General features: G+C 47.2%; 1 protein-coding gene across 2 annotated transcripts in view; it reads left to right on the top strand.

Moving 5' to 3' along the window:
* SMPD4 (sphingomyelin phosphodiesterase 4) overlaps positions 1-17,397 on the top strand; it is a 181,399-nt gene that overhangs the window by 21,230 nt on the left and 142,772 nt on the right. For both annotated transcript variants that reach the window (XM_063913033.1, XM_063913034.1), the window contains exons 3-5: positions 2,991-3,133; positions 6,604-6,679; positions 6,778-6,886. In XM_063913033.1, coding sequence (XP_063769103.1) covers positions 2,991-3,133; positions 6,604-6,679; positions 6,778-6,886 — 328 coding nt within the window. The remainder of the gene's footprint in view (positions 1-2,990; positions 3,134-6,603; positions 6,680-6,777; positions 6,887-17,397) is intronic.

Genomic DNA, 17,397 nt, shown 5'->3' with positions numbered 1-17,397 from the left:
TATTAGCAGTGCGAGGGCCTAAGGTGCCCATTGCGAGCACGAGCGTTGCAGAAGGCAAATTCAAAGACTCCTTCATACAAAGGCTTAGGTCGCCAGTCCCTGACCCTCACGGGAACGAGATTTTATTCAAAACTTTTGGTAATGCAAAATACCTTCATATTCCGATTTGGACCCCTCACCAAGCTTACTTAAGATTTGCGCCAGTGTGGAATTACTACCGAATCAGGGCCCTGCCATTCGGTCTATCATCAGCCCCAAGAATCTTTATAAAGATCATAACAATAGTGGTGACAGGATTGAGACAGTTGAGGGTCACGATCATACCTTCTCAAGACGATCTACTGATATAGACCTCATCTCAGAAACAGCTGATAAAGGATGCTCAGCATCTCATCAAAGTAATCAAATCAACGGACTCAATTCCTCTGTCTCATCTTGGACACTATACAATTGAGAGTATTCCTACCAGAGCACTAGATCCAGGACCCACAAAGGTTACTGGCTCAGGTACTAAGGACACAGACGGTTTCTCTACACCTCTGTGTGCTACTTCTCGAGAAGAGGGTGGCGTCATTCACAGCTCTCTGGTACGGCAGACTTCATTCCCGACCATTCCAGATGAAACTCATTGCTCAGGGAGCAGATTCGCACTGGCTTCTACATCGAAGAATCCAACTTCCACCACACATACGAACCTACTGATTTGGTGGTCGTTGCACAAGAATCTCGCAGCATGCAAGAGATTCGGCATTTGGGATTGGAGGATCCTGACAACGAACGCCAATCTCAGAGGTTGGGATGCCGTCCTAGTGGTACAAAGTCCTAACGGTTTGCAGATTCAAGATGGAATAAATCCAGTCAGTTATTGCGGGCTTAGAACATGAAGGGCAGCCTGCCCAAATACATTCTCGAACTGAGAGCAGTTGGCGGTGCGCTTCTCTTAGCCGCAGACCTAGTCATGGGTCAACACTTAAAGATACAGTCTGACAATGTCACGACGACTGCTTGCATAAACCATCAAGGGGGAACAAAGAGCAGGATGGCGTTAATGAAAGCCACAAAGATCTTGTTGTGGGCATAAAGGCGAAACATCATCCTCTCGGCAGTGTTCATTCCAGGTGTGGAAAACAGGGAAGCAGATGATCTCAACTGCCAGGACATGCATCCGGGAAAGTGGTGCCTACATCCATACAACCCCCTTTTCGCCCTACAAATGCGCCATGGGACTGTAATTTGGGTTGGAATTTTTCAGATCTCCAACGTTTGAGTCGTTGGCAAAAATAGAGCTGAACTATATCTTTGACAAGGTCACGTTATTGCTTGCCTTGGTTTCGGCCAGGCGGGTTTCTATGTTGGGAGCCCTATCGTGTAAGAGTCCTTTGAATGTCGCATGGGGTTAGAGCAGAACTCCGTACAAGAACAGGTTTCCTTCCTAAGGTGGTTTCGGGGTTTCACGTAAACCAGCCAATTGTGGTCCCATCTTTTCAGAGTCTCACAGATGGGGATGTGTCTGGCTGTTGTCCAAGCTTTATGGGTATACGTACAAGTTACGTCGGCCTTCAAACTGTCGGACCATTGTTTGTTCTTTATGAGGGTTGGCCAGCATCTAAGATGCTTTTGTCTCGATGGATTCGACTTGCCATTTGGCAAGCTTATGGTTCCTGTGGCAAACAGGTTCCGGCTCATACGGGTGCTCCTACCAGATCAATGGGTGCCTCGTGGAGGGCCGTCAGATGTGTTTTCACTACTCAACTTTGCAGAGCGGCGACGTGGTCCTCAACCCACACGTTCGCCAAATTTTACAAGTTTGATGCCTTTGCGTCCGGACACTTTAAGTTCGGACGTTTAGTTTTGCAGACCACTGACAGCACGCCCTCCCTGGGGGATAACTTTGGGACGTCCCCTATTGTATATGACTCCAGTGTCCCCTAGTGGATGAAAGAGAAAAGAGGATTTTGGTACTTACCGATAAATCCATTTCTCTGAATCCTCTAGGGGACACTGGACGCCCGCCTCGGTGCTGTCAACCTGCTGTGTTCAAGGTTCTTGTTCAAACAGTTTGTGCAAACATCGTTGGTTTTTCTGTTAAGAATTACTCGGAAGCTGTTTGATATGTGGTACGGTTCGGTTCCTCGCCATGTGCTCTAGTTTCATGTCCTCCCCTCTCGGTCAAATTTTCCAAACTGAGGGATGAGGGATGTGAAGGGGAGGAGCCGGCTGTGCAGCCAATGCTAATTTTTAGATTGTGCCACACCTCCGGTTGCAAGCTTCACACCCCTATTGTATATGACTCCCGTGTCCCCTAGAGGATTCAGAGAAATGGATTTATCGGTAAGTACCAAAATCCTCTTTTCACTTTGCTTTACGGATGAGACGAATTAAGACCAGTCACAAACAAGTAGTGCAAACTGTGCAGATGGCTGCACGCTGCCACTATAAGGCTTGCCAGCAGCCTGCGCCCCAGCAGAACAAACCTGCTGGTGCTTGCGGATTTCTAGACTTTTGAAAAGCACAGTTTTGTTTTATCAAGAAAGTATGCACGCTTTCAAATAACAAATTTTTACACATCTGAACTAATTATCAACCATCTAATAAACCTAAGATTTATGGCTTTCCATAACAAGTTCTGTGTTCTTTATTCAGCAATTCTGACATTGCTGTGTTACTAGGGGCTACAGGGGCCTAGACCTTTAGGGTTGGAGTCTTTGGCATGTAAAGTGGCACTAATGGGCCTCCCTGGATTCTAGTTTATGTACTTCTGATCTGGCAAGGCATTTGGAGGTAAACTGACATGCTAAACCTTAGAAAAAGAAATCTATGTTTTTTATGATGACTGAAAAAGCAGTGGCTTAAATATCTAATAAATTCTCAATGTTTTCCTTTCCAGCACAGCCTTTTCTAGAACATGTCTCTAGCTTTTAGTCGTAGATGATTTGTAATATGAGGATAGGGACACATTTTGCTTGAATAAACACATTTTCTTGTCTTAGGAGCTGCATGCCATCTTTCCATGGCTAGTAGAGCTGGTCTTTGGCAGCCTGGATGGCAGCATCGTAGGCTGGAACCTAAGATGTCTGCAGGAGAGAACAACTCCTTTGGAGTTCCATACTGCTCTTGAATTTTTAGATCCCGCGTAAGTCTGCCTCCATTTGTTTGTTACTTAACTCTATGACTGCATTTGCACTATGATATATCGCTTGATAAATCGAGTAATAAAATATCGCTAGTGGATCGGCGGCTGTGTACAACCAATATATCTTTGAAGGCATATCGGGTTGGCCCTGCAGCACAGCCGATATATCATCCATTTATATAGGTACATCTGGCTGTATGTACGCCGTCCACTGATGGTGTGATAGGTCGGCTGCAGCAGTCAATTAAATATGTTATAAGTGAGCAGGCATATTCAAATGATTCTGCTGCCAGACTTATCGGGCGGCAGATTGGTAAGTGTGTATGCAAAATATCATTTGCACATACACTTTTACCAATGGATAGGCCAATTTGTCGGCTCAGTGAGTAACCAGCCTCTCTCTCTCTCTTCTTCGTTCCTCCATGGCAGCCATTACAGTGGGAATAGGACCTGTTCCCCTTATTGTAGACAGGCTTTTTTTCTGTTAGCTGCTGGTTGAGCCAGTATCCAAGATGGCGCAGTGTCCGGAAGTACGGACCGCGCATGTACGACTGCCGGAAACCATGTGACGCGGCTAACAGAATGCTGTGCGGCAGCGGACTGCGCATATTCAAAGAGGTCAGAGGCTCTTAAAATGGTGCTGAGCACCGCTGTGCTTATATGCTAACCTTTCCCTCCAGAATGGAAAGAACTGCAGGAAATAATGCTGAAGCCCCATCTGAACAGCTAAGTAGTGCCCAGTTGAGGTAAGCCATTCTAGGGATGCTGTTAAACACAATTTTAGGAAAGAAAGTTAGTGATTCTAGGATTTTTGTTAGTGTGCCTAATACTTGGCCTAAGAAGAAGCTGATGAAGAAAAAGCATTTGAAATGTGTTTGTGCAGCATGTGATAAGTCGTTCTCAGGAACACAAGATGATGTTGTGTTTTGTGAAGATTGTGTGCAAAAGAATCCCACTCCTACACAGCAGTCTAAGTTGATGGATTGGATGCGAAAATCGGGTAAGGAAGAAATCTTAACTTTACAGAAAAGTAAAAGATCTAGGTCTGGTGCTAGTTTGGATTATAATGGTGTCACCTGAATATGATTCTGTGGAAGAAATTGATGACTTCTCTAGTGAGTCAGGAGATACTTGAAGACGTCAGGTCTTTTAATATGGAAATAGTAGAAAGCATGTTAAAAAGCATTTTTGACAACGAATTACAAAGATTTACAGCAGAGTTTTCCTGTTCACAAAATTATGAAGGACATTGTGTTTAATGAGTGGAGAAAGACCAGGGTAACCTATATTGTATTGATCAGATGTACCCATTTAAAGATGAGTTGCTGAAGTGGGTGTAGTAGGGTATGCCGAAGGCCGGGCTCCCGGCGATCGGCATACCGACAGCTGGGCGAGCGCAAATGAGCCCCTTACGGGCACGGTATGCGTGCCACGCTATCTATTCTCCCGCCAGGGGGGTCGTGGACCCCCAAGAGGGAGAAAAGATATCGGTATGCCGGCGCCGGTATGCTGGTCGTCGGGAACCCGGCCACCGGCAAACAGAAGACCACCCGTTGAAGTGGTGTGCATTGCCCAAGGTGGATGCTGTTGTGGCAGAGGTAATGTCTAAGACGACAATTTTACTAGGACACCCACGAGCTGGAGTAGCCTTTGGCTCCCTGCTAGCATTCTGGTGGCCGAAATCCTGGCTTCGGTATGCTGACCGACGGGATCCCGACCGCCGAGATTGTGACTACATCCCGAAAAATGGGCCCAATTTATAGAAAACAAATGGGCATTGGAAATAGGTTACTACCTGGAATTCAAAAGAAAGCTGAAAAAGAACAGATTTGTACAGTCGCAGACGCCAGTCACAAATCCAGAAAAGACCGCAATATGGGACAGTTTAAGAAGCCTAATAAAACTTCAAGCAATAAACAGAGTACCAATAGAAGATTAGAAGACAGGTTTCTTTTCATGTCTGTACCTAGTAAAAGAAACATCAGGGGACTTCAGAACTATATTGTACCTACAAGATCTAAACAAACATATAGGAACAAGGAAGTTCCATATGGAGACAATGAAATCAATAGTAGCAGGTCTAAAAAGAAGACTTTCTAAGTTCAATAGACCTGAAAGATTCTTATTTTCATTTACCAGTGAAAAACGAGTGTCAAAGATTTGAGGTTTTGTGTCAACAAGCAACACTACCAGTTCACTTGACGACCATTTGGCCTGTCCACATTCCCAAGGATATTCACGAAAATACTAACAATCAATGATCCATCTAAGAAGGAAAGGAATTCCAATATGGCCCTATTTGGACGACATATTGATTTCTGGGAAAACAAAAGATATAGTGGAAAGAAATGTATCAGACAGTACAGTTTCTACACAAAACCGGCTGGATTGTAAACTGGAAAAAGAGCCAGATAGAACCAACTCAGGATTCGGGGTTCAAATAATTACATAGAAATACCAAATCAAGCTTTTGGAGGAAAGCTGTATCAAGATACAGAAACCAAAGTGTGGAGAAAATAAATCCCATCTCAATATCAGCAAGTCATGTGTCGGGAAAGGAGAATTTCCTGGCAGATTTCTTAAGCAGAGAGGAGTTGCTACCAGGAGAATGGGAGCTAAAGACTGACATATTCCAAATGATTTGTCAACTTTTTTTTTTTTTCCCCAGACATCAGGTCTCTGGGACAAAGGGAGTAGATGTATTGGCAGAGAGATGGGTCTTCAATCTGGGATATGTTTTCCCTCCAATTCCTATGATACACTTCCTATGATACTCATTGAGCGTGGCTGCATCGCATGCGCCGCCAAGCGCACAGATGCTCCTATTCACTTTGGGGCTAGTGCGCGTTTTACGACGCACGCGCGCCCCTTTCGCTCCCAGCAGTCCACCTTGACGTTTGGAAGACATTTAGTGCATTTATCAGAGATGGAAAAAAGGCAATAAAGGCAAAGGTGGCACAACTTTTACAATTCTTGCATGAAGGATTAATTTAGGGTCTAGCTACCCTCAAGGTACAAATTTCATCCTTCAGTGTTTTGCTGGATACAAGGTTGGCAGAGGAAAATCTAGTTAAAAGATTTTGTCGGGCAATAAAAAGACAGACCACAGATCAGATCTACTATGGCTCCTTGGGACTTAAACATAATTCTAAGAGTCTTTATGAGTCCTCCATTCGAACCTCTGGAAGAAATCAACCTAAAGCATTTAACATGGAAGGTAGTCTTAATAGCAATTACATCGGCTAAAAGAGTTAATGAAATACAGGCCTTATAGGCAGAAGAGCCTTATATAAATATCAGACCAGATAGGGAGCCAGACGGGGTCCCTGAAAAAACTTCCAGTCTATACTAAGGGGAACAGGTCCTATTCCCAGTGTAGTGGCTGCCATGGAGTCTCTCAAAGAAACAGAATTAGCGGAGAGTATAATCCAATGTTTATTTTTTTTTCTTTTTTTCTTTTCTTTCATCAGTGGTGCCATGATGAAGCTAGTTTATAAGCTACAAGCGGAGGAATACAGATATGACTTTCCTGTATCATACCTTCCAGTAAGTGATCCCTCTTTGGGTAACAAATTTACCATATGACCAAAGCATTTAGCAAAATTTGGTTTAAAGTTGTGGTTTTCCTGTTTTGTTTTGTCCAGGGTCCTGTGCGAGCATCTATACAGGAGAGAGTTTTGCCTGATTGTCCTCTCTATCATAACAAGGTCAAGTTCCCACCCTCCGGAGGGCTTGGTCTGAATTTGGCTCTTAGTATCCTTTACAGTGCTTCTGAAAGAGTATGGGAACAGTGTCAGAATAGCTGAGACTTGTCTGTTGGAAAAAAGGAAATACTAAGTGCTCTATGTAGGCAGACGTTAATTTTATTGTTGGTCTTTTATTCGGTTGATAAGTAAATTAATTTTAAAGTTGGGTCACACTTGCTAATAAGCATTAATTAGTGAATTTCAGTTACCGTACTTATTTTCTAAATTAATAGATTAAAAGAGCAATTGCACTTTCAATGACAACTACAGCCATTACACCTATGATTTCTCTATCGTCCTAGTGGATGCTGGGGTTCCTGAAAGGACCATGGGGAATAGCGGCTCCGCAGGAGACAGGGCACAAAAAGTAAAGCTTTCCGATCAGGTGGTGTGCACTGGCTCCTCCCCCTATGACCCTCCTCCAAGCCTCAGTTAGATTTTTGTGCCCGGCCGAGAAGGGTGCAATCTAGGTGGCTCTCCTAAAGAGCTGCTTAGAGAAAGTTTAGCTAGGTTTTTTATTTTACAGTGAGTCCTGCTGGCAACAGGATCACTGCAACGAGGGACTTAGGGGAGAAGAAGTGAACTCACCTGCGTGCAGGATGGATTGGCTTCTTGGCTACTGGACATCAGCTCCAGAGGGACGATCACAGGTACAGCCTGGATGGTCACCGGAGCCTCGCCGCCGGCCCCCTTGCAGATGCTGAAACATGAAGAGGTCCAGAATCGGCGGCAGAAGACTCCTCAGTCTTCTAAAGGTAGCGCACAGCACTGCAGCTGTGCGCCATTTTCCTCTCAGCACACTTCACACGGCAGTCACTGAGGGTGCAGGGCGCTGGGAGGGGAGCGCCCTGGGAGGCAAATGAAAACCTTTTTGGCTAAAAAATACCTCACATATAGCCTCCGGGGGCTATATGGAGATATTTAACCCCTGCCAGAATACACTAAAGAGCGGGAGACGAGCCCGCCGGAAAAGGGGCGGGGCCTATCTCCTCAGCACACAGCGCCATTTTCCTTACACAGCTCCGCTGGTCAGGACGGCTCCCAGGTCTCTCCCCTGCACTGCACTACAGAAACAGGGTAAAACAAGAGAGGGGGGGCAAAATAGTGGCAAAAATTATATTATAAAAGCAGCTATACAGGGAGCACTTATTATAAGGCTATCCCTGTCATATATAGCGCTTTTGGTGTGTGCTGGCAAACTCTCCCTCTGTCTCCCCAAAGGGCTAGTGGGGTCCTGTCTTCGTTAAGAGCATTCCCTGTGTGTCTGCTGTGTGTCGGTACGTGTGTGTCGACATGTATGAGGACGATATTGGTGTGGAGGCGGAGCAATTGCCAAATATGGGGATGTCACCTCCTAGGGGGTCGACACCAGAATGGATGCCTTTATTTATGGAATTACGGGATAGTGTCAACACGCTAAAGCAGTCGTTTGACGACATGAGACGGCCGGACAATCAGTTAGTGCCTGTCCAGGCGCCTCAAACACCGTCAGGGGCGGTAAAACGCCCTTTGCCTCAGTCGGTCGACACAGACCCAGACACAGGCACTGATTCCAGTGGCGACGGTGACGAATCAACCGTATTTTCCAGTAGGGCCACACGTTATATGATTTTGGCAATGAAGGAGGCGTTACATTTAGCTGATACTACAGGTACCACTAAACAGGGTATTATGTGGGGTGTGAAAAAACTACCTATAGTTTTTCCCGAATCAGAAGAACTAAATGATGTATGTGATGAAGCGTGGGTTGCCCCCGATAAAAAGATGCTAATTTCAAAGAAGTTATTAGCTTTATACCCTTTCCCGTCAGAGGTTAGGGCGCGCTGGGAAACACCTCCTAGGGTGGACAAGGCGCTCACACGCTTATCTAAACAAGTGGCGTTACCCTCTCCTGAGACGGCCGCACTTAAAGATCCAGCAGATAGGAGGATGGAAAATATCCAAAAAAGTATATACACACATACAGGTGTTATACTACGACCAGCTATAGCGACAGCCTGGATGTGCAGTGCTGGAGTAGCTTGGTCAGAGTCCCTGATTGAAAATATTGATACCCTGGAAAGGGACAATGTTTTACTGTCTTTAGAGCAAATAAAGGATGCATTTCTTTATATGCGTGATGCACAGAGGGATATCTGCACACTGGCATCACGGGTAAGTGCTATGTCCATTTCAGCCAGAAGAAGTTTATGGACGCGACAGTGGTCAGGCGATGCGGACTCAAAACGGCATATGGAAGTTTTGCCGTATAAAGGGGAGGAGTTATTTGGAGTCGGTCTATCAGATTTGGTGGCCACGGCTACAGCCGGGAAATCCACTTTTTTACCTCAAGCTACTCCCCAACAGAAAAAGACACCGACTTTTCAACCGCAGCCCTTTCGTTCCTTTAAAAACAAGAGAGCAAAGGGATATTCATATCTGCCACGAGGCAGAGGAAAGGGGAAGAGACACCAACAGGCAGCTCCTTCCCAGGAACAGAAGCCCTCCCCCGCTTCTACAAAAGCCTCAGCATGACGCTGGGGCTTCTCAAGCGGACTCGGGGGCGGTGGGCGGTCGTCTCAAGAATTTCAGCGCGCAGTGGGCTCACTCGCAGGTAGATCCCTGGATCCTGCAGATAATATCTCAGGGGTACAGGTTGGAACTAGAGACAGATCCGCCTCGCCGTTTCCTGAAGTCTGCTTTACCAACGTCCCCCTCCGAAAGGGAGACGGTTTTGGAAGCCATTCACAAGCTGTACTCTCAGCAGGTGATAGTCAAGGTACCTCTTCTACAACAGGGAAAGGGGTATTATTCCACTCTATTTGTGGTACCGAAGCCGGACGGCTCGGTAAGACCTATTCTAAATCTGAAGTCCTTGAACCTATACATAAAGAAGTTCAAGTTCAAAATGGAGTCACTCAGAGCAGTGATAGCGAACCTGGAAGAAGGGGACTTTATGGTGTCCTTGGACATCAAGGATGCGTACCTCCACGTTCCAATTTACCCCTCACACCAGGGGTACCTCAGGTTCGTTGTACAAAACTGTCACTATCAGTTTCAGACGCTGCCGTTCGGATTGTCCACGGCACCTCGAGTCTTTACAAAGGTAATGGCCGAGATGATGATTCTTCTTCGAAGAAAAGGCGTATTAATTATCCCATACTTGGACGATCTCCTAATAAGGGCAAGGTCCAGAGAACAGCTAGAGAGGGGATTAGCACTGTCTCAAGAAGTGCTAAAACAGCACGGCTGGATTCTGAATATTCCAAAATCCCAGTTAATGCCGACAACTCGTCTGCTGTTCCTAGGGATGATTCTGGACACGGTTCAGAAAAAGGTTTTTCTCCCGGAGGAAAAAGCCAAGGAGTTATCCGAGCTTGTCAGGAACCTCCTAAAACCAGGAAAGGTGTCTGTACATCAATGCACAAGAGTCCTGGGAAAAATGGTGGCTTCTTACGAAGCAATTCCATTCGGCAGATTCCATGCACGAATTTTCCAGAGGGATCTGTTGGACAAATGGTCAGGGTCGCATCTTCAGATGCACCAGCGGATAACCCTGTCTCCAAGGACAAGGGTATCTCTTCTGTGGTGGTTGCAGAGTGCTCATCTATTGGAGGGCCGCAGATTCGGCATACAGGATTGGATCCTGGTGACCACGGACGCCAGCCTGAGAGGCTGGGGAGCAGTCACACAAGGAAGAAACTTCCAGGGAGTGTGGACGAGCCTGGAAACGTCTCTTCACATAAACATTCTGGAACTAAGAGCAATCTACAATGCTCTAAGCCAGGCAGAACCTCTGCTTCAAGGAAAATCGGTGTTGATCCAGTCGGACAACATCACGGCAGTCGCCCATGTAAACAGACAGGGCGGCACAAGAAGCAGGAGTGCAATGGCAGAAGCTGCAAGGATTCTTCGCTGGGCAGAGAATCATGTGATAGCACTGTCAGCAGTGTTCATCCCGGGAGTGGACAACTGGGAAGCAGACTTCCTCAGCAGACACGACCTTCACCCGGGAGAGTGGGGACTTCATCCGGAAGTCTTCCACATGCTGGTAACCCGTTGGGAAAGACCAATGGTGGACATGATGGCGTCTCGCCTCAACAAAAAACTGGACAGGTATTGCGCCAGGTCAAGAGATCCGCAGGCAATAGCTGTGGACGCGCTGGTAACGCCTTGGGTGTACCAGTCGGTGTATGTGTTTCCTCCTCTGCCTCTCATACCAAAAGTATTGAGAATTATACGGCAAAGAGGCGTAAGAACGATACTAGTGGTTCCGGATTGGCCAAGAAGGACTTGGTACCCGGAACTTCAAGAGATGATCACGGAAGATCCGTGGCCTCTACCTCTAAGGAGGGACTTGCTTCAGCAGGGTCCCTGTCTGTTTCAAGACTTACCGCGGCTGCGTTTGACGGCATGGCGGTTGAACGCCGGATCCTAAAGGAAAAAGGCATGCCGGAAGAAGTCATTCCTACTTTGATTAAAGCAAGGAAGGAAGTAACCGTGCAACACTATCACCGCATTTGGCGAAGATATGTTGCGTGGTGCGAGGATCGGAGTGCTCCGACGGAGGAATTTCAACTGGGTCGATTCCTACATTTCCTGCAATCAGGATTGTCTATGGGTCTCAAATTGGGATCTATTAAGGTTCAAATTTCGGCCCTGTCAATTTTCTTTCAAAAAGAATTGGCTTCAGTTCCTGAAGTCCAGACTTTTGTTAAGGGAGTGCTGCATATACAGCCTCCTGTGGTGCCTCCAGTGGCACCGTGGGATCTCAATGTGGTTTTGGAATTTCTAAAATCTCATTGGTTTGAACCACTAAATAAGGTGGATTTAAAATATCTCACATGGAAAGTGACCATGTTACTAGCCCTGGCTTCGGCCAGGAGAGTCAGAACTGGCAGCTTTATCTTACAAAAGCCCATATCTGATTTTCCATTCGGACAGGGCAGAACTGCGGACTCGTCCGCATTTTCTCCCTAAGGTGGTGTCAGCATTTCATCTGAACCAGCCTATTGTAGTGCCTGCGGCTACAAGTGACTTGGAGGACTCCAAGTTACTGGACGTTGTCAGAGCATTAAAAATATATATTGCAAGGACAGCTGGAGTCAGAAAATCTGACTCGTTGTTTATATTGTATGCACCCAACAAGATGGGTGCTCCTGCGTCTAAGCAGACGATTGCTCGTTGGATCTGTAGCACAATCCAACTTGCACATTCTGTGGCAGGCCTGCCACAGCCTAAATCTGTAAAGGCCCACTCCACAAGGAAGGTGGGCTCATCTTGGGCGGCTGCCCGAGGGGTCTCGGCATTACAACTTTGCCGAGCAGCTACGTGGTCAGGGGAGAACACGTTTGTAAAATTTTACAAATTTGATACTCTGGCTAAGGAGGACCTGGAGTTCTCTCATTCGGTGCTGCAGAGTCATCCGCACTCTCCCGCCCGTTTGGGAGCTTTGGTATAATCCCCATGGTCCTTTCAGGAACCCCAGCATCCACTAGGACGATAGAGAAAATAAGAATTTACTTACCGATAATTCTATTTCTCGGAGTCCGTAGTGGATGCTGGGCGCCCATCCCAAGTGCGGATTATCTGCAATAATTGTACATAGTTATTGTTAACTAATTCGGGTTATTGTTTAGGAAGCCATCTTTCGGAGGCTCCTCTGTTATCATACTGTTAACTGGGTTTGATCACAAGTTGTACGGTGTGATTGGTGTGGCTGGTATGAGTCTTACCCGGGATTCAAAATTCCTCCCTTATTGTGTACGCTCGTCCGGGCACAGTACCTAACTGAGGCTTGGAGGAGGGTCATAGGGGGAGGAGCCAGTGCACACCACCTGATCGGAAAGCTTTACTTTTGTGCCCTGTCTCCTGCGGAGCCGCTATTCCCCATGGTCCTTTCAGGAACCCCAGCATCCACTACGGACTCCGAGAAATAGAATTATCGGTAAGTAAATTCTTATTTTTTGGGTCTTCGTTCTGTTTTTTGTTATAAAATACAGTGTATTAATCGCGTACATCTTCTTACGTACTGTACAGGCACTGCAATCTGTGTGCAGAACATGAAAATCAGTATCCTTGTCCTTTTTCCACATTCATCTACTTGAATGGTACATAGGGGGTTATTCAGGTTTGTTAGCAAACCAAAAAGCGACCAACTGGGCAAAACCATGTTGCACTGCAGGTGTAACGTGCAGAGAGAGTTAGATTTGGGTGGGTTAATTGTTTCTGTGCATGGTAAATACTGGCTGCTTTATTTCTACACTGCAATTTAGATTTCAGGTTGAACACACCCCACCCAAATCTAACTCACTCTGCACATGTTATATCTGCCCCACCTGCAGTGCAACATGGTTTTGCGCAGTTGTCTGCTTTTTTGGTTTGTTAAGAAACCTGAATAAGGCCCATGATTGTATTATTCATTCAACATACATAAGGTATACTGGGGTCACATTAGTACGATGGGGTATAGATGGGGTCCAAAGGAGCCATGGCACTTTAAAACTTCAATAGTGTGTGCTGGCTCCTCCCTTCTATGCCCCCTCCCACAGCCCAGTTTAGAAAAATGTGCCCTCAGGGCCGGATGCACTGCTCTGGAGCTCCAGAGATTTTCTTCAATTTTATTTAAACTTTTATTTATTTTCAGGTATACTGTTTGGGCAACAGTTACCTGCCTCGCGGAAAGTAGGGGGGGACTGTCGCTAGCCTCTGGAAGGCGCAGAACCAGCTCCCCGCTGACAGGACCGAGTCCTGGAAGGGTCAGTGTACCGCAGGGCATGGTGCTCGGGCGCACCCCCTGCAGCTAGCCGCACACCCCTATAGCCTGAAGGATGAAGAGTGGTGAGTGTTACCCCGGGGACCCGGTTAGCAGGTTCCTGGTTCAGAGTGCGGCATGGCGCGAGGCTGGCATACACACTCCATGGGGAAATCTCATGTCCCCTGCACAGGACACTGTCGCTGACTGTAAAAGGGGATTTATCCTTGTTTTTACACTAGAGGGAGACATTGCCAGTATAAAAAATTAAGCTGAGCTCCGGCGCCATTATGGGGGCAGAGCTTACACAGAGCGGGACCAGCGGCATCATGGCGCCATTTCTCTGAAGGAAAAGACTCTGCATGGAAATTCAGCTCCTCCTGGGATACCCCATTCGCCTGAACATTGGTAACGGGTTAGACAAGGGGGAGAGCTGCTGCGGAAACCTTTATCAGGCTTCTGGTACATCTAAATTATATATTGAGCCCAGCAAGTGTATAACTATTACAAGGGGCTTGTGTGCTGGTTCCTCTCTCTCTGTGTCCCTCTCTTTCTGCCTCACTGTGGGTAAACTTGCTTGTACTTGTTTCCTCAGTGTGTGTGTGTGTGTGTGTGTGTGTAAACTGTCAGCATGGTTGGTAAAAAAAAAAGCAGTGTGTACTTCATGCAGCACCAGGTTTTCTCCTTCCCCCGCAGACTCACTTATATGTGAGCAATGTAGCCAGCCCTCATAGAACAGTGGGGCGACGGGGAGAGTTGCAAGAGCCTCCCTGGGTGGCGTCCATTAAATCAATGATGTCTCGTATGTCTAATGAAATGGCTGCTGCAAAAAGTGAAAGGCAGCAACTGCAACAGTCTGTCTCTGATTTGGCAAAAGAACATTCAGAGAGCAGAAAGGAGCCTCCCTCCACAAAATAATTACCACATAAACGTGGGTTACATGATTTACTTTCAGAAACTGATGAGGAGATTCTGGAGGAGGGGGAGGAAATTGAGGCTCAAAATAGAAGAGGAAACTGCAGCGCAGGAAGTGGAATCACTTATCCATGCTATAAGGGAAGTGCTCAATATCCCAGATAAGGAAGCAGAGGTGCCAAAGTCTTGTCTTTGCACAGAAAAAAAAGTAAATGCAACGTTTCCTGATTCTAAAGATAGATAGATATAGAAAGATAGATAACCTCTTCAGAGAGCCGTGGGTTAATCCTGACGAGAGGTTTCAAATGTCTAAAAAACTCTTGACTGTTTCTCTTACGTCCTAGAGGATGCTGGGGACTCCGTAAGGACCATGGGGTATAGACGGGCTCCGCAGGAGACATGGGCACCTATAAAGAACTTTTAGTATGGGTGTGCACTGGCTCCTCCCTCTATGCCCCTCCTCCAGACCTCAGTTAGATCCTGTGCCCAGAGGAGAAGGGTGCACTGCAGAGAGCTCTCCTGAGTTTTCTGTGGAAAAAAAAAGAATTTTGTTAGGTTTTTTATTTTCAGGGAGCACTGCTGGCAACAGGCTCCCTGCATCGTGGGACTGAGGGGAGAGGAGCAGACCTACTTAAATGATAGGCTCTGCTTCTTAGGCTACTGGACACCATTAGCTCCAGAGGGAGTCGGAACACAGGTCTCACCCTGGGGTTCGTCCCGGAGCTGCGCCGCCGTGCTCCTCACAGAGCCGGAAGATAGAAGCAGGGTGAGTATGAGAAGCAAGAAGACGTCAAAGGCGGCAGAAGACTTCAGATCTTCATGAGGTAAAGCCATTGCTCCCACACACAGACGCACAGAAAGCACTGATGGGTGCAGGGCGCAGGGGGGGCGCCCTGGGCAGCAATAAACCTCGTTTTTGGGCAAAAAAGGTCACATTAGGCTGCGGAGGCAGCAAATAGATGATACCCCGCCATTTTATTAAAATTGAAGAGGGACCGAAGCCCGCCGCTGGAGGGGGCGGAGCTTGATCCCTCAGCACTAACCAGCGCCATTTTCTCCACAGAGGCTGCAGAGAACGCTGGCTCCCCGGACTCTCCCCTGCTGAACACTTCAGAGGGCTGAAAAAGAGGAGGGGGGCACATTGGAGCGCAGTGAGTGGGAAGATTGGCATTATATAATAATATAAAAGCGCTGTCTGGATTTTCCAGTGTCAGTTTGGCGCTGGGTGTATGCTGGTATACTCTCTCTCTGTCTCTCCTAAGGGCCTGGTTGGGGATTTGTCCCCTTATAGGTATATCCCTGTGTGTGTGGGGTGTCGGTACATGCATGTCTGAAGCGGAAGGCTTCTCCAAGGAGGAGGTGGAGCAGATGAGTGGTGTGTCCCCGTCGGTAGTGCCGACTCAGGAATGGATGGACATGTGGCATATGTTGAATGCAAGTGTGGCATCTTTACATAAGAGGCTAGATAAAGCTGAATCCAGGGAGGCATCAGGGGGTCAATCCTCGGATTGGACCGACTCACAGGGCCCGTCGGGTCTCAAAAGCGTCCCTTGTCACTAATTGTGGACACTGATACTGACACGGACTCTGATTCCAGTGTCGACTATGATGAAGCTAGATTGCACCCTAAGGTGACAGAGTATTCAGTGTATGATTATTGCAATAAGAGATGTGTTGCATATTGCTGATGAACCCTCTGTTCCAGACACGAGGGTACACATGTTTAAGGGAAAGAAACAGATAATAAACTTTCCCCCATCTCATGAACTTAACAAGTTATTTGAAAAAGCTTGGGAGACTCCAGATAAGAGGCTGCAGATTCCCAAAAGAATTAATATGGCATACCCTTTCCCTACACAGGACAGGGTACGTTGGGAATCCTCTCCCACTGTGGACAAGGCTTTAACACGCCTGTCCAAGAAAGTGGCGCTGCCGTCTCCAGACACAGCGGCCCTCAAGGACCCTGCTGACCGCAGGCAGGAGACTACATTAAAGTCTATTTATTCACATACTGGTGCTTTGCTCAGACCGGCAATTGCGTCTGCATGGGTATGTAGCGCAGTTGCAGCTTGGACAGATTCCCTATCGGCTGACCTTGATACCCTAGATAGGGATGCTATTTTGTTAACTCTAGCCCATATTAAAGACGCAGTCTTGTATATGAGAGACGCTCAAAGGGACATTGGGTCGCTGGGTTCCAGAGCCAATGCCATGGCTATTTCAGCGAGACGATCCTTATGGACCCGCCAATGGACGGGTGATGCGGATTCGAAAAAGCATATGGAGGTTTTACCCTATAAGGGTGACGTGTTGTTTGGGGATGGGCTCGCGGACCTGGTTTCCACAGCTACCGCGGGTAAATCTACCTTTTTACCTTTTATTCCCCAACAGCGAAAGAAAGCTCCACAATATCACATGCAGTCCTTTCGGTCGCAAAAGTCCAGAAGAGGTCGGGGATCCTCCTTCCTTGCCAGAGGTAAGGGTAGAGGAAAGAGAACACCTGCTTCGGCTGGTGCCCAGGAACAGAAGTCCTCCCCGGCTTCTACAAAACCCACTGCATGACGCTGGGGCTCCCCTGCGGGAGTCCGCACCAGTGGGGGCACGCCTTCGACTCTTCAGCCAGGTCTGGGTCAGGTCAGACGTGAATCCTTGGGCGTTGGAAATAGTTTCCCAAGGCTACAAACTGGAATTCGAAGAGGTGCCCCCACGCCGATTTTTCAAGTCGGCCTTACCAGCTTCTACCCCAGAGCGGGATGTAGTGTTAGCTGCAATTCAAACGCTGTGTCAACAGCAAGTAACTAATTATCAGGGTTCCACTGAACCAACAGGGAAAAGGGTACTATTCGACCCTTTTTCTGGTCCCGAAGCCG

The sequence above is a fragment of the Pseudophryne corroboree genome, chromosome 1 (genome assembly GCF_028390025.1).
Source record: "Pseudophryne corroboree isolate aPseCor3 chromosome 1, aPseCor3.hap2, whole genome shotgun sequence".
NCBI lineage: Eukaryota > Metazoa > Chordata > Amphibia > Anura > Myobatrachidae > Pseudophryne > Pseudophryne corroboree.
This window is presented reverse-complemented; position numbering and strand designations above follow the sequence as displayed.